At 36.3% G+C, this 22,977-nt stretch overlaps 3 protein-coding genes across 13 annotated transcripts in view; 1 reads left to right on the top strand and 2 right to left on the bottom strand.

The window, feature by feature from the left end:
• Stxbp4 (syntaxin binding protein 4) overlaps positions 1–2,455 on the bottom strand; it is a 148,258-nt gene extending 145,803 nt beyond the window's left edge. For 3 of the 7 annotated variants that reach the window (XR_013436131.1, XM_078042268.1, XM_078042267.1), the window contains exon 1: positions 2,314–2,454. The gene's annotated coding sequence lies outside the window, so the exon portion shown is untranslated. Of the gene's footprint in view, positions 1–1,901; positions 2,083–2,313 lie in introns of those variants that run through there. The other 4 variants (XM_005321604.5, XM_013356989.4, XM_078042266.1 and 1 more) reach the window with 3 other exon arrangements.
• Positions 2,456–2,478: 23 nt separating this feature from the next.
• On the top strand, positions 2,479–22,945 carry Cox11 (cytochrome c oxidase copper chaperone COX11). 2 transcript variants are annotated; one of them, XM_078042273.1, is made up of 4 exons: positions 2,479–2,841; positions 4,933–5,088; positions 6,214–6,339; positions 22,725–22,945. In XM_078042273.1, the coding sequence occupies exons 1-4, from the start codon at positions 2,479–2,481 to the stop codon at positions 22,764–22,766; spliced, it is 687 nt and encodes a 228-aa protein (XP_077898399.1). In that variant the 3' UTR covers positions 22,767–22,945. The 2 variants fall into 2 exon arrangements, with proteins under 2 accessions (XP_077898399.1, XP_077898398.1); XM_078042272.1 differs by lacking the exon at positions 22,725–22,945 and adding an exon at positions 6,660–7,628.
• The window catches only part of Tom1l1 (target of myb1 like 1 membrane trafficking protein), a 42,930-nt gene continuing 27,170 nt past the window's right edge, over positions 7,218–22,977 (bottom strand). For 3 of the 4 annotated variants that reach the window (XM_078042269.1, XM_078042270.1, XM_078042271.1), the window contains 7 exons: positions 22,534–22,651; positions 21,153–21,249; positions 13,846–13,897; positions 11,923–12,028; positions 11,422–11,503; positions 8,893–8,957; positions 7,218–8,273 (listed from right to left, as the gene is read on the bottom strand). In XM_078042269.1, coding sequence (XP_077898395.1) covers positions 8,894–8,957; positions 11,422–11,503; positions 11,923–12,028; positions 13,846–13,897; positions 21,153–21,249; positions 22,534–22,651 — 519 coding nt within the window. In that variant the 3' untranslated portion in view covers positions 7,218–8,273; position 8,893. Of the gene's footprint in view, positions 8,274–8,892; positions 8,958–11,421; positions 11,504–11,922; positions 12,029–13,845; positions 13,930–21,152; positions 21,250–22,533; positions 22,652–22,977 lie in introns of those variants that run through there. The other variant, XR_013436132.1, reaches the window with a different exon arrangement.

The raw sequence follows: 22,977 nt of genomic DNA, 5'->3' as shown, positions 1-22,977 counted from the left end.
AAATATACCACAGGGAATTCCACATTTATGAGTATGTAGAAATCACAAATCAAAAGTAAACAAAATAGCAAAAGGAAAATCAGTAGAGGAAGGAAAATGGGAATGGAGGAGAGGAGCAAAAGGGAAGGAGAACGAGAATGAAATGGAGTAAATTAAATTCCAGCATGTATGATTTTGTCAAAATGAACCCAACTACTATGTATATCTATAATGCTCTAATTTAAAAAAAAGAAGGTTGAACTAAATGATGTTTTACATAGAAAATTTGAAATATCAAAATTATTTTGTCATCCAGAAGTATTCCATAAACATGAATTGCCCTTTTATATTATCATAAGATTAGATATGCTACATATTTTCTTTTATTAAGTGAGAAATATACAAAGACCAGCGTCACTTTGCTACCAACATTATTATACCTTAGAAATAAATACTTTCATTTCACATTTACAAAAAATAAAGTGAAGTAAAATAAAATAAATATCTCAATACAAAGACGGTATTATTGACATATTTATACTGCTAACTGGAGCTATGTGGAAGGGGTGTCCGGGTAGAGGGTATAGTTAAGAAGAAATGTATTACTGGCCTCAAGGACATGAACGTTTGCATGGGATTTGAATCTATGCTGCAAAAAAAGTTAAAATATGAGGTCTTATCCAAAAGAGCTCACAATATGCTATAAGAACCAAGATACATATACATGAAAAAGATTTTCAAACATTGTCAAAACACAATATGAATAAATTTGAAGAATCATAGAATCTTGAAAAGATTTCTACAAAGTAGAAAGGAGTCAGGAAATAACTGAATCTTATTGGCTCTGCAATTGTGGTCTTATGACCACAAGTTAATTATTCACTCAAGGTGACAGTCATCACTCAAGGTGACTGTCATCACTCACCTGGACTACCATAATCGCCTCTAACTATTCCACTTTCATTCACACCCCTTACCCTACCCCAAAGTAACCAATCTCTCTTTTTCACTGTGCCTCAAATTGGGTCATGTTGTATGCTCCAAACACTCCTAATAGCTTCCCTTGGACATGGCTTAGGAGGCTTTGTATTATGGGGCCTCTGTATAACAACTCTGACCCCATTTTCTTCCTCTCTCCATCCAGCTTGTCATTGCACAAGTAGCTCTTTATCATGGTTTCGGACTAGGCTCAAATATCACTTTTTTAGAAAGATCTTATTTGGGCCTTTTTTAAAATAAGACCTCATTTTGCTGCCCCTCCTGGGGTCATCACTCTCAAATTACTTTATGTCATTCCAATGTCATCCTTGACTGATTATTATCTGAAATCCCCTTTGTGTGTATCTGTAACTTGATTATCTCCTGTGTTCTTCCTAGCAGACTGAAAAGTGTGTGGACCACAGTAAGAGTGCAACAAATAAATGTTGAGTGACAAAGTTTCTCAGGCCTTCAGTTTTTTCATCTATAAAGTGGGGATAACTGATTTGTGCTAGCCCTTAGAAATAAAGCCTCTTACTAAAATTCTTACTATGCCTCAGGTACTGTGAAAAATCACTTCATATACATATTCACATTAATTATGTTGATTTCCATTTTAGGAATATGGACACTAAGTTTTCAGTCAAGTTACTGGCCACCTTGAGGGCCCGGTTAAGAATGTGGAAACGCCTAACCTGAGAATCTGAGTTCTGAATCACGATTTTATAGTCTGCAGAAAGATGCTTCCTTCTATTTCAGTAAACTCGGCTCTGCAATCTGCTTCCCCTTTGGTCCTAGTTAAGTATTTTGGGACAGCTGAAGAAAGCGTCACATCCCTCTCTCTTTGGTTTTGTTTTTTTCCTCCCAAAATGAACATCTCCATTTCTCCCCAATCCCTCCTTTTCAGTGACCCTCATACTCTGGTCACTCCCTTCTGAGCATACTCAGAAGTCTCTTTCGCTCCAGACGTGGTGACTGTCACTGGGCGAGTGGCAAAGGGACATCACAGCGGTAGAAGCCGAAGCCCAGGTGAGAAGTTGCACATGTTGAGTATCCGAGAGGACTGTGGTTTAGCACAGAAGGCTTCCTGCGACAAGCGATCCCCGAGCCCAAGTCAAGGGCAGTAAGCACGGGGACCAGAGCTGGGGCGCCCTAAGCAGAGGTACCGCGGGAGCGCCGGCCGCCAGGTCAAGACAAAGACTGGTGGACTTCAGGAAGGTCAGGGGTACAATCACAGATGATGATAACACTGCACACGGAAGGGCAAACCGCATTTTCCTCGAGATTAAGTTAAAAGAGTGCCCTGGAAGGGAGCAAAGTGGGAGGGACAGCCACGAAGGAAAAACGCGAACTTACCGTTAGTCCCGCAAACCGGCCTCCGTAGCTAGACTGCAAGCGTTGCCACCTGAGGAGTCTGGTAGCCAAGGCAGGGGCCGGCTCAACCCAGATACCGCGAGAAGTAATAGACCTCGCGAGATCGGACCTCTCGTCCCTGACAGGCGGGCGTTCTTTTAGGGGGTTATGGGAGCGATCTGGCGTCCGGGATGGAGGCTGGTTGCTTTTTGTGGCTGGCGATGGAGCCATCCTGGATCCCCGACTGGGGCTGCGGGGAGGGTAGAGCCATTCCTTAGCCTGGAGTGGAGCGGAACAGGAGGGGCTGAGAGAGGGCTGAGACGGCTGTGGACATGGGAACGCCGGAGACCCGCCCGGGACCCAGCCGCGCAGTGGCGGCGGCGACCGAAGAGCACAAACCCTTTCACGCGGGCGCAGGAGGAGGACTGGAGGCGACGGAACAAGACGGTGCTCACCTACGTGACCGCGGCCGCCGTGGGCATGCTGGGGGCCTCTTACGCCGCCGTGCCCCTTTATCGGCTCTATTGCCAGGTAGGGGGCGGCGCGATCGGGAGGGTCAAGACAAAAACTGGTGGAGTTCAGGAAGGTCAGGGGTACAATCACAGATGATGAGAACGCTGCACACGGAAGGGCAAACCGCATTTTGTGCGGGGCAGAACCTCGGAAGCCGCCCCTCTAGAAGAGGCTCATAGTTGGAAGGTTGTCTAAGGTCTCAAAGAGGAAACTGGCTCTATCAGTGACTTGTTCAAGGTCACCGAGAAAGTTAGTGGAAAAGCTCAATAGAATCCTAGTCCCCATAGTGGTTGTTTATTCCACGCAGCAGAGTGAATTTCTCTGATCTCTACCTCGCCACCCAGGAGGACCGAATATGAACCCCCAACTATCACCTGGTTAGTTCCTTAGAAGAACGGAATCCAGATCAAGTGTAGATCCTCCTCAAAAACCATCACTGGCTGGAAGGGAGTGATTTTGTCCCCCCAGGGAACTGTTAGCAATGTTTGAAGACCTGTTTGTTACAACCTGGGGTGATATCGGGTTGAGTGGTGCTGGCATACAAGTGGGTAGAGGCTAGAGATGCTGCCAAATATCCAACAGTGCACAGGACACCCTCACTTTTCCCCCAGAATTATCCACCCCCAAATATCAGCTGGTTAAGAAACCCTGCTCCAAACAGTTGAGAATATTGTGTATGTGTCTGTCTGTCTTCACTTGGAATGGTAGGGCAGAAAGGTGAAAAATATTGTAATCCTAAAATCAGATTAGATGTTAAACAAGTGATATGTGATGAACATCTTCTGTTACTTCTGGAATCACAAAAATTTTATAACCAGAAATAAGGGATTATACAAACCACTTAACAGTGTCCTCATTTTATAAGCATGTAAAATGTAATCCAAAGAAAATAAGATTTATTCAGTAAGTTGCAAAACTAGACCTGAGCTCAATACAACTTTTCAATGCTTTTTAATTGTGTGTATATTAAACACTGAACTTAGAAATTTTGAAGAATCTGTATTCAAAAAGTATATTAAGGAATCTTATATTGAGGGAGAACAAATTAAAGTAACTCTTAGGAAAAGAAGTTACATCTCAAAACTCAAATATTATTGTTAGGCAGAAGAATATACTTATCTGTTAAGCAAGGATAATGACTTGCCCTCTGATGCTTCTTTTTTGATTATAGTGCAATTTGATAATGTCACATGGAAGTTTAATGAAGCTAGATGACTATAAGTAGCAGAAGATAGTAATATTATATCTTGCTGGGAATCTACCCCTAACCTCAAATTTTGTTTTGTTGTGTTTCCAGTACAGTACAGTAAAAGGTAAATTATCTGGAAACCAAAATTCTGACAACCTCAAGCATCAGAAGAATGACAACCAGGGATGCAAGGACTTTTTTTTTTTTTTTTAAGCATATGAGAAAGTAATAAAGTCAAACAAGAAAATAATCAATGCCAATGAAGTTAAACAAGAAATGTCAGATATGTGCCCTGTGATAAGCTGATTCAGTGGCCAGAGACATCATGTCCTCTAGTTAACTAGTGACATCTACAAAAGTATATTATGAGAAGTAAACCATACAAAAACTTTAACTGGCATGGGAAAATACTTAAAATGCTGTAGAAAAGCAGTATATGGAAATAAAACTACACTGTAATTTTGATATGGAAAAGAACCAGAAAGAAACATGGAAAAGTGGAAATAATAAGTATTTTCATTGAAATGACCAGGTTTGGGGTAAATTTTATTCTAGTGAGTACAAGATACTAATAATAAAGGGAAGTATGTTTAATAAAAGGCTAATCTGGAAATTCTGTGCTCTATTTTCTGTGATAATAGATAATAGTTTTTTTTTAATTCAAAGAAACTACTTTTCCCAAAGGATTCACTTTTGATCATTCAGATAATCACGACTTTGTTGAAACATACCATATGGATCACTTTAACATAAGCTTTTGACATCTTAAAAATGGGCAAACCATTGGCAGTTATAGGAAATGGTCAGAGATAGTATTTAAACATGGCTCTAACTGGATTATTGCTTTTAAATTTTTGCTTTGTTCAAGAAATAGATCAACATCTGTATTATTTAACATATTTAGTATCTTTTTTTCCTAGACTACTGGACTTGGAGGATCAGCAGTAGCAGGTCATTCATCAGACCAAATTGAAAACATGGTGCCTGTCAAGGATCGAATCATTAAGGTTACCTTTAATGCAGATGTGCATGCAAGTCTCCAGTGGAACTTTAGACCTCAGCAAACAGAAATATATGTAAGTAACTAAAGCAATCATTAGATTTCTTTTTTCAATGTAAAAATCGTTTCATCTTAAGTTGTCTAACTTATCAAAACTCAATTTAAAAATACTAACAGATTCCATGAATAATTCATGGAATATATTTCATGAAATGGAATTATTCATGGAATTTGTTAGTATTTTGAAATAATTGCTTTTTTTTTTCCTTTGTATTGGGTTTGAACCCAGAGAACCTGAACCACTAAGCTACATCCCCATTTCTTTTTAATTTTTTATTTTGATCCAGAGTCTCACTGAGTTGCCTAGGCTGGCCTCAGCTTCCTGAGTCACTGGGATTATAGGCATGCACCACTATGCCCAGCTGAAATAACTTTTTAATAGTGCTCAATGTAATAGAGCATATACTGTAAAGTTTTCTTAAATGTTAACTAATTGCAACCTTGCAAGGATTTTAACTGAAATTCTCTCAATTGAGGATTAACAAGAAAGACTTAATTTCAACCCTCATTGGAAAACGCTTCTCAATATTAGTGCTTGTCCAGTTTAGTTAACCTGACTGAGTATCTTCAATGACTAAGGGTTTCATAGGTTACAATTTTGCATTGGTTCATTTGTGTGGTAGAAAACAAGGTACAAGATGGTATACTGGTACAAGTAGACAGACTATCTTTTGGAAATTTTTTATTTTAAGCTTCCCTATTTTCAATACATTAGCATTTTTTGATTTTATTCATTTGAATTTACTTTGATTATAATTTAATTCAAGGTAAGTTTAATATTAGTATCATTTAAAAAAATAATCATGACATTCATGTTTAAGTGTTAAAAAGAAGTGAGGCTTGGGCTATGATATACTTGGCTTGTCCTTGGACATATTTTTGAATAATTTATAGACTTGTTTGAAAATCTCAGATATATGAGGGTAATACGTAACTAATTATACCTAACAATACACTGATTCTTCATTAACATGCAAATAAAATTTGAGACTCAGGTTTGTGGGTAAGATCCACAATTTATTTTGCTGAACCTCAGGTGTGGTGGTCTGAAGAACAGCAAAAATAAGGATTGTAATTTAGTAGGGAAAAAAAGGAGGTATGTGAGATTTAAAGTACTGATAACATGTGTTCTTTAAAACAGGTAGTACCAGGAGAGACTGCACTGGCATTTTATAAAGCTAAGAATCCTACTGACAAACCAATAATTGGAATTTCTACATACAATGTTGTACCATTTGAAGCTGGACAGTATTTCAATAAAATACAGGTAAACAGTACAAAAAAGGAATATAGTAAAGGTACATGAAACTGTTTAGTATGAAACTTACTATAATGTTTTAGTAGATACTTATAATTTCTGAAAACTGTTTCTTATAGACTTCAAGCTACTTTTATCTTCACTGTTTAAACTGCTATATAAAGACTGATCGTCAAACCAAATTAATATTTTGCTTTTAAGATTAGAATTTCAATCTGAGCTTGAAACATGCTATTAGTCATCATAGAATTTAAAAGTCAAGAAGTGACTATTCCTTTGTTACAGATAATAGAAATGTTATTAAACAAATACCTTTCTATAATTTCTAGTGCTTCTGTTTTGAAGAACAAAGGCTTAACCCCCAAGAGGAAGTAGATATGCCAGTATTTTTTTACATTGATCCTGAATTTGCTGAAGATCCAAGAATGGTGAATGTTGATCTTATCACTCTTTCTTATACCTTTTTTGAAGCAAAGGAAGGGCACAAGTTGCCTGTTCCAGGCTATAATTGAAGTAGCAACCAAGTCCTACTTCAGATTTATGATTTTTGAGAAATCATGTATCCTGCCTTCTCAAAAGAGAAATATTCTGTAATAAGATGAAGTGAAGCCTTCTATTTTGAACATTTTTTTTCTTGCTAACTAATTTATGCCACTTAAAAGTAAAAGAACAGTTTCAGCTTTTTACCATAAGAAACCCACGTTTATATAGACTGTATGACTGTTTACTACCATATTTAAGAATGTGATACTATGAAGAGAAACTGCTTTGTTTCTTACATGTGCAGGCATGAACTTGATCATTGTTCAGCTTAATTCTACAGTTGCTTTTCAAATTATTGGCCCTTCATACACACACGCGCGCGCCCACAGTTATCTGTTTCAGGCTATAGAACAGAACTTTGGACCATGTTTATTTATCTCCAAAACAGCTATTTTCCTTCAGTGTGAATGGCCATTATTTTAAAAAATTCAAAGGTGAAAGAAAAGTCACTAAGCCCTAAGATGGCTCAAAGATTATATTCTTATTTCAAATTTTACTTTAGTTTCCCTTTAAGGTCTAGGTCTATTTTACATTTGAATATTGAATTACTTTGAAATTGTGACACTATGAAATTGAAATAAAATGTAATATAATGTAATAATAATGTAATATATCTAATTAGACTGCTTGCATTTACTTTCTTAGTTCCAAGCCCCTGAATGTTAAAAGGGAAGGATGGGATTATGAAGATTACTGACATAGAAGTTCTGGGATCAAAACTGTATAAAAAAATAATAATAAATTATTTTAAGTTATTTGTCATTGTAATTTGTGTAAATGAATACACAATTTATTCTGAATGTTTTCCAGTAGTCTTTGTTCCAAATAGAAATGTTAATTATAATAAAAAGGGTAGGGGGCAATAGAAGATAATTTAGCATTATAAAGAATCAAAGAATTATTTTTAAAGAAGTGCAAATTATCTTACATTCAATTTTAGTTAAGTGAAGGCACAAAATGTTCTTCCTGAATAATACATTTAGTTTCTCCCATCTATTTAGAATTATTTTGTAGTAATAATAATAAAGTAACAATCTTTATCTACTTTTATCACAGCTGTGTGATTGTTTTCTATATATAGGAAGATGTAGGCAACAGAAGGTACTGCTATTAAACTGGTTGGCCTAAGGACTAAGTAATTGTTCTTCCAAAGTTTTAAGTGAAATTTGCTACAACCACATTCTACTGAAATTTTGATTGGTTGTCATTAATCATGAATATTACTCTGAAATTATTATTCTTCTGCTTATACTTCATTATAGCAGAGAAGAAATGGTCCACTGTGGCTTTCACATGTTGGTAGGTCTTGTCTTCCAGGTCTCAAAGCTGGATAGGATCTACCCTCTAAGAGAGCTAGCCTTTCTGTGCTGCTAGTGAGCTGATTGATCATCCACTTTAACCTAAAACAGAAGAAAATTGGTCATTCTCCATCCTGCCCTCCTTGATAACTCTTGTTTACTTCTTGATAACTCTTGTCTTTTCTCTACTGGGAGATAGAAGAGCCAGTCAAATAGAGGAATGGTGGTAACGTACTACTTCTGTAGGGGATGGTGTGGCAGGAATACATAATAGGCACCTGATAATCAGACATTTATCAGGAAGTAAGTGGGATGACTAATGCAACAAATAGAGAAAAACCAGACCTATTTGGAGGACTAACAATGAATGGGTTTTCTTGGTACCAGTTAACAGGTATTAACTGCACATTAAAGCCAAATACCTGATTTTAGTGATAGGGAATTTCTATTGATCAAATTTTTTTTTTTAGCATTAACATTTCAATTCCATAAACTCAACTTCTGCAATCCCAAGTCTCAATGCTTTTTGCTGACAAGATCACAAAGATTGTATTTCCTTAGTGAAAAACAGTTCTTTACAGTTTGAATGATCCAGAGGAATTCCTGTTATTTCATTAACCATAAGCATAAAACTCTGCCATTACAAAATATAACTACTGAATGCAAAAGGTGATGATACACTGAAATTAGATGGAATATGGAATGTAATTGAAGTTTTTACCTCAACAGTCACTATGACTTCGAGCTCCTTTGTGGGGATAAACATCTATTTCTTCATAAATAGCTCTGAAACAAAAAAAGTTATCACAGTTAAAGTGTTATATATCAATTCAAAGTATTATGTTGCTTTTTTAACTTCAGCACCATAATTAAATATCTGGGGCTGTTTGAGAAGGTCAGGCATCAATGAATAAAAACAAAGATATCTGTCCTGAAGCTTGAAGTCTAACTTTCTTAAATTCAAGGGTACATGCCTTTTCAAGACCAAATCATTTTTACTTGTGATTTAAAGAAAAAAACATGGCTCAAATTTGGGTTCATTATTCTTCTTCTTCTTTTTTAGAAAATCATTCAGTTTCTAATTTAAACCCTTAAAAAAAAAAAAATGTTGTAACCATGTGTGGTGGCATATGCCTGCAATCCCAACAACTTGGAAGCAGAATCAGGTGGATTGCAAGACCCTGTCTCGAAAAATAAAGAGCTGAGATATGCTCAGTGGTAGATCACTCCTGGGTTGTGGGTAAAAAAAATAGAAATATTAATATCTAGCTCATTTAATTTCTATGTTTATAATCCAGATTCCTAAGCATCCTTTAGTTTGTAATTCTCATCTCTGAACCTTTAATATAATAGTTTTTCTATCCCTCACTTCTTTATGTTTTACGTGTCTTTCACTAGAAATATCAATACCCTAAAACATGACACTCATAGAGAATAAAACATGGCTGCAGAAAGTCTAAAATTGAAGCACTATGAAATCAGTCACTTCATGAAGCCTCAGCATGGTCCTGTGATTTACTGTGTTTCTGTAAAGTTTTGTCTTTCATTTTCTAAGAAATTATTTCGGCCTTCACTCTTGTTAGATCTCTGATCTTCAGATCTCTCAGGAAGAAACTGTAAAGTATATTTTTTAGTTTTAGGTTGCCACAATACCTTTATTTTTATGTGGTGCTGAGGATCAAACCCAGTGCCTCATGCATAGTAGGTAAGCACTCTACCACTGAGCCACAACCCCAGCCCAGAAACTGTACTTTTTAATAAATTATATGTCTTAATATCAAAAAACTTTCTCATCTTACCATCACTAAATCCTAAGTCTGTTGTCATCTGCACCATTCTCTATTTCCATGATCCTATCTGGCTTCTTAAACACTTCATTCAGTTATCTTCCCTTCCTGAATCTTCAACCTCACCCTCTATACTAGATCCTAGCCCTTGGTATTCACAAATGCTCTGGTGTCTCCCATTTTACAGGACATCGTACAGTCTATCATCTTCTGTCCACTTGTAGTAACCACCTCAGTAATCTTCTAATTGCCAAACCACTTCCTACCATCTCTCCCTAGGTTCTTGTACTTCCTGTCTCTACTTCATCTTGCTTTTTTAATGTACTGAAATCTGGCTTCTGTCCCCATCAACTCACCAAAATGGTTTTAATTAAAATCAATGATTTCCATTGAAATCACCAATGATTTACTTAAATCCATTATCTAGTTTTCAGTTCTCAACCTACTTGTCCTCTCGATGTACATCATAATTTTGCACTCATTAATCTTTCCTACAAAATTATTTTCCACTCTGGTACTATGCTCTAATAAATCTACCATCCTACAAATATATACACTTGACCAGGAGGAAATCATAAAATAATGGTTGGTGCTTTAAGAATTTCAAGTTAAAAAGCAAGTTTTACACTGATAATGTTATGTTTCGAATCTAAAATAGCCCTCAAAAGCTCATGTATTCAAGACTTAGTCCTCAATGGAGGAGTGTTCAGAGGTATAGCTTTTGAGAGGTGACAGGGCAGTGATCTCATCAGTGGATTAGTCCATTGATGGATTCATACCCTATAGGGTTTGGGTGTCAGAGGCTTTCTTATAAAAGTATGCTCTCTGCTTCCTGGCTGCCGGGAGGGTAAGCAACTATTGTCTGCCATGCAATTCTGCCATGATGGACTCTCTCAGTATAGACCCCAAAGCCATCAGGCCAAGTGATCACAGACTAAAACTATGAGCCAAAATGTACCTTCTCTCCCTTTAAGTTGTTTGTATCAGGTATTTTGTCACAGCAACAGAAAGCTAACACAAATATCTTATCAAAACATTTTAAGTACATTGTTGTCATGTATAGGGACTACTAAAAAGTTCTTACATATATACTAGTTTTCTTTTGGATTAGTTCTTAAAGAACAATTAAAATATCCCATTGTTATTGTATCATGTCATCAGTGAAGAGTGCCCTCTCAGTGAGAGGGAACCTGCCTTTCTGCCAAGATATCTAGGAAGAATGCACATGTTGGTTCTGGTTGTGTATTAATGTTCAGCCCAGCATTTTTATTTTTATGTAAAAAGGCTGAGAGTGATAAAGATCTCTACAAGCAACAGCCACCATAAAACCTCATAAATCATTTTTAATAAGGCCATCAATTTCAGTCAAGACCTAAACAAAGTTAAACGTGTAACAAAGTTGTTAGCTCTGCTATGAAACGAAACCAAGACAAAATAAATCAATCATTTTGTAAATGACTTACTCTGTAGTGACAGCAGGAGCTAAGGGATCAAACTCCATTACCTCATAGTAATTGGGTGGCTGGTGATCATTCTTTGTCATTGCTGTAGGTGAAAAAAGAGACCTTAAACACACATGCTTGTTGAGTTGTACTCATATATTCTTTTATAATTAATATATTGAACAGTTTTAACTTAGACTTGAAATATAAGATTCTAATAAATACAATCCAAAGTAAAACAGACCATTGTTTTAATAATTGCCCAGTTCAAAAAAAAATCCATAAAAGATTTCCAAACCTTAACTAAAGGTTTATTTGCCTTTGTGTTCTACATAAAAATTCAATTTAACACAAGCCTTTTTATAATTTCCTAATGTCAGGCATAATGGTAACAGCCCTGAATTTACTTCAACAATGCAATGAGCTACTCTGATGTCTCCCCTTTATCTATGTTCAATTATGATATATCATACATTCTCTTTAAGTTTCCTTATATGATGGCAATTACAAGGTCTCAAGTACCTGGATGATTGTTGGGCAAGGAGGGCGGTGTCTGGTTTGACGGTGTTACTGTGGCAGTCTGTAGGCTAACTGGCTGTAGTAATACTGGATTTGAGTGTTCTAGAAACTGAAGAAAGCATAACATGTTCAAACATACACTCCACATTAGGCTTTTTTTTGGTTTGGTTTGGTTTGTTTTAACTCATTAAGCCTTAAGTTTCCTAGAGACAGTGTTCCAAGAACCATGTATACTCAGCTGGATAAATACTAGTAATATTTAACTATTACTTCAGTTTCTAAGGAATTACCACTTACAAGATTTATGTATTACTTTTCTGTCTGTTTTCATCTCATTGCACTCCATTTCCACAAAAAATATGAAATGTTTAAAAATTATTGCCTTCATAAAACAAGCTGAATTGTCTGACTCAGTCTAGATTCTCTGTTGTTTCGCCCTGAATATAAATCTCAGCTTTGAACAGGAAAGAAAAATAAAGTTTCACAGCTACAGAAAGGCACACAGTGATGCTATCAAACCAGGAGTGATAGGATAAAGATTGAACTCTGAATTAGAAATGTATCTTCTTGTAATTTTCTCATTCATTCCACAAATGTGTCCTGGATACTTATTAGCTGCCATGCACTATTAATAAAATAAGAAAAAAGGCCAAGTCCCCAACCTCATGCAGCAGATAATAACCAAATGTAAATCCATGTCAGATGACATATGCTATAGTAAAAAACAGGGTAATGGGAAGAGGAGGCTATGGTGGGATTCAGGCCATGATCAGTGGATTTCCGACCCTGGGGACATTCAAGCAAAACCCTGACTGGAATGATTATCAAAAAGGACATGAGCTCACGGACTCTGAAGGAGGCAAGAGGTAAGCTGGAGGGTCATATCAGCATCACAGACTTACTGGGCAAAATGGAGAGAGGAAGAAAAATCCTAAGTGAGCTTTGAACAGATAGTGATATGACTTAACTTTTTTAAAAAAAAAGACTGCTCTGTTTTTTGTTTTAGGTCTAGATTGTGAGGTGTGAGGTGGGGTGAGGGTGGGAGGAAGTGCAGGGAGGCAAATGTCAATCCTTAAGTAGCCACTGCAGCATCCTGAAGGAGGCTTTGACTGAGGAATAGAAGTGGAGGTAGTGAGAAGTGGCTGGATAATGGACATATTTTTGAAGATAAAAGGTAAAAAGGTAGAGGTCAAGCACTATTTCCTCAAGGTTTTCTCCCTTTACAACTAGGAGTGGAGTAGTCATTTACTGAGATGGCAAGTGTGTAAAAAGAGCAGGGACTGAGAAGAAATAGAGAGGTGTTGTTAAGTGGAAAGTAGATACATGAATTCTACATTTAGGGAAAACTGGGCTGGAGAAATGAACTTGTAGGTTGTCAAAACTTGAGTGGTTATTTCAAGTAAAAGACCTTGGAGGAATTAATGTCAACAGAAAAATCATTAGCCTAAGCCTGATGTTTCCAATATGAAAAGGCCAAGAGAGGAAGAAGTGCCAGCAAAAGACAGAGAAGAAATGGAAGTGATGCAACAGAAGAATTAAAAGTGAGTATTGTCTGAAAGCCACATTGCAAAATGAAGGAAGTGATCAACATCGTCACATGCTACTAATAAATCGGGCAAGATAAAGACTGAGAATTACAGTATTTTTTTTTCTTCAGTGCTGGGATTCAAACCCAGGTCTTTGCATGCTAGGCAAGCATGTCCCCTGAGCTACATCTCTGCCAGGAATTACATCTTTAACCATTTCTCTAACAGGAGCATGACAACTTGCCTATCTTAGAAAAATTAAAAAGGGATTAAAAATCCTGACAACATTAACAGTGTAAAGAAATGCTGAACAGAATAGGGAAGTTAATGACCAAGAGTTCTTTTTGGCCACAATACTCTGCTGACTAGTGTGGTGCCACAAAAGGGTCTTGTTACTTACATTATCATATGTGTGACTTGAGGCGTGGTTTTGGCGTGTCCTTTGGGCAAACCTAGGATAGTGTGATAACACAGCATGATTACCCTACAGTGAGAACACAAATGCAAAAAGTAAGATGATTTTCCTGGTCTAAACACAAAACTATCATGCACCTACTGATAACACATAAGTGGTATTTTACTATAACAATTGCCTTCAGGTTTCAGTGCCTTCCAAATTATGATGCCTAAATATCAAGGACAGCAAAGACACAGAACATTGTCCCTTTGCAGTATGGTCCCCAAACTTGAGTGTGAAGCACACATAACTAAGAACGGAGTCTTCGGTCTTTCTGTCGGAGTAGCTACCATCCCATCTCCTTGTGAAGGATTAGAAGTGGGTGGAGTAGAGGTTAAGAATATAGGTGAGGATTCCAATTCTGGTTAAGGGGGAACAAACACATTTTCTTCCCATTGTCCCCCTGAATGCAACCATGAAAACAACAGAATGCATGCAGCAGCTATTTGAGGACTCTGAAAAGTCAACAGCAGTAGACTGATTGGGAAAGAAGACCAAAATTCAAGTATTGCTGAACTGTGGTGAATTTATCATTTTTTGTGTTCACTCACCTGAATGCAATGTAGCCCCAAATGTGAGCATCATAGAGGACAGAGCACCACGAGAAAACTCATTTTATCAAGAGCAGGCAAAAGAAATTCTAACACTCATAGAGACCAGAAATTCCTAACCCCTTTCTTATTTTTTTATCTCTGTTCACATCCAAAGCCACAGGTAACCCCAAGGTGGCTGCAGTGACGTAGAGGCAACACAGAGATAAAATTCTGAATGAAAGACATTTTCCCCTGTGACCCCAAGAGGACAGGGAAGAACCCATTTTCTTTCTTCCATTTGGCCTTGCCATGTAGTCTCGGACATACACATAATTGAAGAAATGCATGGTATAATAATGACAGCAGCTTTGTGACTGGAAAGTTGAGAGGGGAGCCCCAGGAAACCAGGAAACACCAGAGAAATCAGAGGGATAGAAGAATTCAGGAAAACAATCTCAAAGTTGCTTATGAAACGTGACCTACTGATCACACCCATGGATCTGGTATCAATCAGGATGTCCAGAAAGTTGAGAACTGAGCACACAACCTGCTATCTAGACCTTAGATTGGTACATAGGCAAGACAGATCTGAATAGCACAACAAAGATTTAGAAAACTTGGCTGACACTGGAACCACAGCCAATGGGCAGGCTAAAATTGTGCTTTAAATCTAACCAAGTTGTTTGCCTTTTAAAATTAAAATATCAAAATTCTGGACAAGATTTAATTAAGACAACACATTTCATAATAAATTGTTAGTAATACCCAAGAACATCTAGCTCAGTGGCACATACCTATAACCTTAGCTACTCAGAAGGCTGATGGAGGAGGATTACAACAAGTTCAAGGCCAGACTCAGAAACTTAGATCTGTTTCAAAATAAAATAAGGAGTAGGGATATAGCTCAGGAGAGTGCTTGCCTTGCATGTGTGAGGTCCTGAGTTCAATGCCCAGCACCGTAAAAAAAAAAAAAAAAAAAAAAAAAAAAAAAAAAAAAAAAAAAAAAAGCCAAGACATAACCCAAATTACTAGGTAATGAAAAATCAGGAAAAATTCAACTTGCATTAAGAAGAAAATCAACAGGAGTGGATATCAAGAGGACCTAGATATTGCAATCATCTCCAAGAGATTTTAAACTAGTTATTATGTAAATGCTCTAAGATGCAATTGGGAACACACTTGAGAAAAACAGAAAAGTCTCAGCCAAAAAAAGAAAAAAAAGATATATGAGAGAGAGAGAAAGCGCGAGCGCGCGCGTGTGCGCGCGCCAAAAGAAGATTTTAAAGTTGAAAAATTCAATAAATGAGTCTGAAGCAGGAGAATCACAAGTTCAAAGCCAGCCTCAGCAACCTATGGAGTCTCAAAAAAACAAAAGGGGGAGAGAGGACTAGGGATGTGGCTCAGTGGTTAAGTGCCCCCTAGATTCAATTCCATCCCTAGTACAAAAAAGAGATGAAAGAGGTAACAGTAAACTTGAACAGAGATCACAGAAATTATCTAATCTGATTATAGAGGGAAAAAAAGTGAAAAGAGTAATTAAACTGAACCCCCAAACACCTATGAGATGATGATACAGCTGCAACAATTATGTCCTCAGAGTCCTAACAGGAAAGCAGAAACTATGTAGTGTTGAAAGGAAAAAAACTATCTGAAGAAGTATAGGCTGAAAATTTCACAAGTTTGGTGAAAGACAAAACCCACAAATTCAAGAAGTTCTGTGTAGTATATTAAATGGAAGTCCCCCAAAAGACATGTTTAAATCACAATCCCCAGAATCTGAGAATGTTATCCCATTAGAAAAAAGGGTCCCTACAAACATAATTAAATTAAGGATCTTAAGATGTGGATTATCATAGCTGGCTGGATTCTAAATCCAGTGACAAATGATCTTAAAAGAGAAAAGCAGAGGGAGATTTGAGACATACAGAGAAGGCCAGATTAGGGTGGAAACAGAAATGAGTGACATGGTAATAAACCAGTCAAGCCAAGGAATGCCAAGCCACGAGAATTTGGAAGAGGCAGAGAACAGATTCTACCCTAAAAGTCCATAAGGGACTGAATTTCAGACTTCCTGTTTCCAAAACTATGAGAGAATGAATACTTATGGTTTTAAACCACCCATTTTGTGGTACTTTGTTATGGCAGCCATAGGAAACTATTAATACATTCTCCCAATCCCCCCAAACAAAAAGAAATCAAGTATAGACATCACAAAGCACTCAAAATTTAAAAAGAAAAAATATTTAAAGTATGCAGAGAACAGAACACATTATGTATAGAGAAATGACTATTCAAATCAATGTAGGTTTCTTACTAGAAACCATGTAGGCCAAAAGAGAGAGTGACAACCTTTTACAACTGCTGAAAGAAAAAAAAAAACTGTGAAGCCAGAATCCACAATCAGTAAGACTACCCTTCAGGAACAAAGATGAAATAAAAGCACTCTCCATTAAAGTAAAACTTTGCTGGGGATATACTTTCTATAAAAAGAATTGCCAAGAGAATTTCAGAGAGAGGGTATGTTACACCAGAGAGAAGATGAGCAACAGAAATGGTAACTATTGGATAATAATAGACTATTTTCTTGAGTTCTTCAAAATATATTTGAAGGTTGTAAGCAAAAGATATAACATGGTCCTTTGATATTTTCCCCCAATGTTTAGAGTTATTACACATATGATTATATAAAGGAGGACTTAAATAGTGATAAGTTTTCTACACTAGTTAAGTAGACTGACAAACTATAAATATATTGTTATCACCTAAGTACCCCATTCTGTCTCTCACACATACACACCAAAGATATAGCCAAAAATCACGAAAAATTAAAATGGAATACAACAAACATTCTCATAATCCAAAAGAAGAAATAGGGAAAAAAGAGAAGAGTCAGAAAACAAATTATATAATGAATTCAACAGAGAATTACATTAAATGTAAATGGTCTAAATACATCAATTAAAAACAAAAATTGTGAGAATACATAAAAATGCATGACCCAACTATGTGCTACCTAACCATAATCTACAAATATTTTGATATAGGTTAAGTAAAAAAATGGGAAAAGATACCATACAAATACTAATCCAAAGAAAGCAGGAGTATTAGTACTAAAATAAATATGGCAAGGAAAATTATGGGGAACAGAGGGGGGCATTACATAATGATGCAGGGCCAATCTGCCATGAAGACATTCTATTCCTTAGTGTAAATGTACTTAATGACAGAGCTTCAAGTGACATGAAGCAAATGCCAAATTTACAGTCTCTTCAAGAAAGATAAGTATGATTCTATTTAGATGTCATTTTTAAAGATAAAATGTAGTGATAGAGAATAGACTGGTGGTTGCTAGGAGTTTAGGGTTAGGGCCAGGAAGATGTGATTATAAAAGAATAAAATAGCAAAAGAGTGTTTTTTGTGTGTGGGGGGGCAGGGGGGTGTTGGACCACTCGTATCCTGACTATGGTGGTTATGTGAGTCTAATCATATGTTCAAATTCACCAAACTTAAAAAAAAAAGTAAATTTCTTAAAGCAAAAAAAAAATTCAAGAGAAAATATAGAGTAGGTACTGTTTGAATTTGAATCCTGTTTCAGTACTAACTGGGCAACCAATACAAAGTTAAAACTTTCTTTTGGCCTTGGTTTCCTCATTGGTAAGGTGAGAATGATGGTGGTACTTCTCACAGCTTATTGGGAGCATTAATAAGTCATAAGAAAGCATTTCTTACAGTTTTCAGCCTGTTGCCTGATAGTAAGTGGGCTATAAATATGACTTAATGACTACCCCATTGTCATTGTGTTTCAAGGATCCTTTTGGTTATAAATAACTGCATCACATAATTATTCTGTGATGCTGAACCAGTTAACCTACAGAGTGGTTGATAAATCACAAGACCATAAGACATTTTAATAGCTCATTCTTCTTGTTGTATTTGGTCTGAGGCATATGGTTTAGTCCAGATCAACTTTAATGTCCTAATCAACTTTAATGTTTCAATTTCTGACACTGGTCTAATTATAAGTTTGGTCTAATTATAATTTGATTCATCTAGAAGATTTTTGGAAAGTTTGAAAAATATAGGTACAAAGGATTGTCTAGAAAACAAAAAGTAACAGTTGCCACAGATTATCTTTCATTCTAGTGAATTTCAAAAACTCTTAAAAATTATTATATCTGGATCTTGGGGTAGAGACCCATAATAGGGTCTCTCAATATATGACTAAAAAAAACACTGCTTTGTAATTCATTCTCCTAGGATGCTTGTTAAAACTAAAAATTCTCACTACTGAATCAGAATTTCTGGTGGCTACCAATTTCACTTTTTAACAGTCACCAGGTGATTTTTTTATACATACTAAAGATCTACTGGGTCACAGACTAAAATAGCTATTTGCTAGCATTTGGTTTTTAATGAGTTTTATGGAGATACATGCTGAAATACAACTTTGTCTGTATTACTCATTCTACTATTACCCACCAAGATCAAAAAGATAACAGGAAAACAATCAGCTACTCTAGACCACATTATTAAACAATTTCACTAGAAATCTGCCTAGAACATTTCAACATTTACTTGCACTGCATGCAGTTAGGACCTCATGTTGCCAACCTGAGGCACTAACCAATAAAGTGGTGCATGAGATGGCCACGGATACACATGATTTCCCAATACATGAACCTTTCCTTTCACCTCTTCTTCTTTATATAATCATATATATAATAGCGCTATACACTTCTGTTCTTTGCTCTTTTTTATTCCAAGTTTATTTTTTCATTCTTGTCCTCATGGCCCTCCGCTTTTTAAATATAGAAAGATAATTCAGTGACTGAGGATACAAATAATGTTTAACAAGACAATGGGCAACTTTAAAAAAAAAACAACCTAAATTCATTGATAGAAAAACTGTCAAAATATATTGGTAAGTTAATGAAAAAAGTAAAGTTCAGAAAAGTATAATAATAAGATACATTTCATTTTAAAAAGGAAAAAAATACATATTTATATTTACCTAAAGACACTTTGGAATAATAAATAAAAACCTAACAAAGTGATTACCCAGATGGGAACAGAGTGTGGTACCAGGGAGGAAGGATGAACTGGGGATGAGGTCAAGAATTGTGAGGGGAAGGGAGGGGACACAGGGGCAGAAAAGATGGTGGAATGAGATGGACATCATTACCCTAAGTACATGTATGAAGACAGGAATAGTGTGAATATACTTTGTATACAACCAGAGATATGAAAAATTGTGCTCTATATGTGTAATATGAACTGAAATGCATTCTATTGTCATTTATAACAATTATAATTTAAAATAAATAAATAAATAGATGAACAAAAAGAATTGTCTTTAAGTGTAGGTTGTTTTGATGTGACTCATGGAAACGCATTGCCTATGACCTAAACTATATACATTTAAAGGGGAAAAAAGAGAACATCAGCTTGATCATAAGGCAAATTCAACTTCTGTTCATTTTTCATTCTATTTACTTTATCTTGCCTTTCCCTTAAATTAAATCACCACTCTTTTTAGTTTCTTCTGTCTCCTTCTTGTATTACCTATGAAAATACAGGCATATACATGTATATTTTCCCCCAGTTTCCTACATTAACTGCAATACAGCGTACAGACATTATTTTGCATCTTTTTTTCCACTTCACAGTACATATACTGGTTACTGGTCTCACACAGAAAGCCTACTTTCTCCCCCTAGCTGTTTAATAATACATTAAATAGATGTTTATTTAACACGCTTCCAACTAATAGATACCTGAGTTGAATTCCATTTATTCACTATTGCCAAAAACGTTGTAAAGAATAATTTTATAAACACCTAATTTTGTATGAATGCAGCATCAATTCCTAGAAATAAGACTGAAGGTTCAAAGCTAAATGCACTAATTTTAATAGATATCATCACTTGCTCTTCATAAAGACTGCATAATTTTGTAATAGTGTCTGTCTTTCCATTTCAACAAAGCCTATTAACAAATATTTGGATTTTTGCCAATCTGCAGGTTAAAAACACAATGTCTTGGAGTTTTATCTTATGTTTCCCTAAGTAAATCTGAATATCAGTTCATGTGTTTATGGTCCAACCAAATTTCTTTTTGTTGCTCTATCATTCAGACTTGCTCCTTACTGACTATGTGAATTTTGGCAAGTTCTAGTCCCTATGTCTCAGGTCCTAAACAAAAGACATAAAATGATTACAGCACTGGCCCAAGAACTTCCGCAAAGATTACATGAAAGTAACAAAACCAAAAAAAGCATGGAGTGCTTGATATGTGCCAGGCATGTCAAGAGACCAGTGTGGCCATTACCCTTAACAATCCTGAAACTCATTTCTCTTCCTCCTGCTCTATCATATTGCCCATTTTCCCTCATCTCCTGTTATCACTAAAAAGACAAACAGAAAAACAGAGACAATTTATTGAAGGCTTATTATGTACTAAATTCCACATTAGGAGTTTTATATGTAACATCTCATAGATCTTTGTAAGACACTAGAAGTATTCTGAGGAAAAAAGGAAGATTCACAGTGGCTAAGTATGTTATTCTAGGCCCTAAGTCTCATAGGAAGCAATGCTAAGAATCTAACTGCAGTCTGTCTGATTCTTAAGTCTCTACTTCTTTTGATCATGCCACGTTTTCTTAAATATAAGGACAAGAATGTCACAGTACTAGCTCTGTGGTGTTACTGACATACTTACAGGGGCATTTCTGTATTTTCCGAGGCTAGCAAATCCACATTTGAATGAAGACTGGGATTCAAGTTGTTTCTTACAATAGGACTTGGAGAGCTGAAACCTAGAAACACGAAATGAACTTCTTTGGTTTTTGAAACCCTTTTTCAATCACTTGCCAGATTTTCCACAGTTTAAAAAAAAAAAAATTCAAAGAGATTTAGATATTTCTGACACCACAAAAATCACAGAATTTCCTTTAAAAGAGATTTAAAAGCAACATTTGTGAGAGGGAGATGACAGAGGGACAGACATTTCCTGCCACAAAAAGAGGGTAGAAAGGGAACAAATATCATTTACTGAGTTTTCTGCCATCTCATGCTGTTCTAGAATGAAAAGGATTTTATATGACTTACTCTGCCCATTTCATAGAAAAATTTTACGGTTTATATGGAGCTCAATCCTCACCTCTAAGTACTTCCTATAATGTTGAGACTCCCTAATAGGAATAATTACTCTCCCTTCTGGAAAATTCCTGATCAAAACCCAACAAAATTCTCTAACGCAAGTGATTCCACACATCATCCTGGCCTATATGAGCAGACAGCCAATATTTTAGAAATGAAGTGAGTTATAAGAAAACCACAAATTCTGGGGTACCAAATATCTTTGCATTAAAAACACAAGATAATGTAAGGGGAAAATGAACTGATTTTGTAGTATTTTTTTACCATCCTTATTTTCATAATTTACCAATACTTGAGAATAAGGATCACAGAGGACAACAAATAAGCTAGATAAGACAGGTAGCCCCAAGCTTACAAATATATCTTGCAAAAGTTATTTCATTTACCCTCACATAACCCTTTAAGGCAACCATTTTTACCTTTTTTTTAAAAAAGGAAGAATGTGTCAAAGGTCAAGTGACTAAGAGGTGGCAGAATTGGGATTTGAACTTGGACTCCTGTCTCTAACCTGTTTTTCCCTCCTCATTTCACAATCACATGAATTATGCCTTGTAATTCCTGAATTTCCTGTCTGCATCAAATATTACCTTACCTGGTGCTGTGGTACAGCAGAGAAACCCAACGATAATACTGTGTGGATTCAGAAGAGATTTAAATACTGGCTACTGAGCTGGACACCTCTACCAAGCAGGCCAGGTGAATTCCTTGAGATTCTAAGCCAGTGGGATGAATTTCCAAGACCTCCTCCCCAAGACATATTCCCTTCCTATACTGGGTTTGACCCAATCATTTGCCAGGAAGTAACTGCATCTGCTGATACAGTGCTCTGATATTCACACTGACTTCAGTCCTTCTCAGGAGCCATTTAATCATGAAATCAAGGAGAAATGTTTCACATCAAGCTCTTCTGCTGATCTGAAAAGGCCCCACTGCTTATTTACTTAAGTTTGAAAGCTGAGAATTCACGTTGCTGAGTTCTCCTTGAGTGGCCATTGACATCAAGGTGCTGGGACTTAAATCCAGGAGCTCACAAGATGGAGCGGAGGGCTCACTGGTAGTCTGAAAATAAGGCAAGCAAAAATGCCATTTAGAAAAATATGTCATGTAATTTATTGTGGCTTTTCCATCTCAGAATCTCTACTGGAGACAGAAGAACCCCATTTGGATGCACTGAAGGAAGAAGCCTCCATTCACTGAGTAGCCATGGTGAGTAACACCTCACCATCCACATGGATTTCTGTTTAACTACGGACTCTTCTCATGAACTTGTATTTAAGACAAATACCTAGAGCCATCAAACTACTTCAAATTGTCAGTGCATGTCTCCTCTTTTTAAAGATCTGTTTTATGTAAGTCTGGCTTCTTACTGAACAATTGGAAAAACA

The sequence above is a fragment of the Ictidomys tridecemlineatus genome, chromosome 3 (genome assembly GCF_052094955.1).
Source record: "Ictidomys tridecemlineatus isolate mIctTri1 chromosome 3, mIctTri1.hap1, whole genome shotgun sequence".
Classification (NCBI taxonomy): domain Eukaryota; kingdom Metazoa; phylum Chordata; class Mammalia; order Rodentia; family Sciuridae; genus Ictidomys; species Ictidomys tridecemlineatus.
This window is presented reverse-complemented; position numbering and strand designations above follow the sequence as displayed.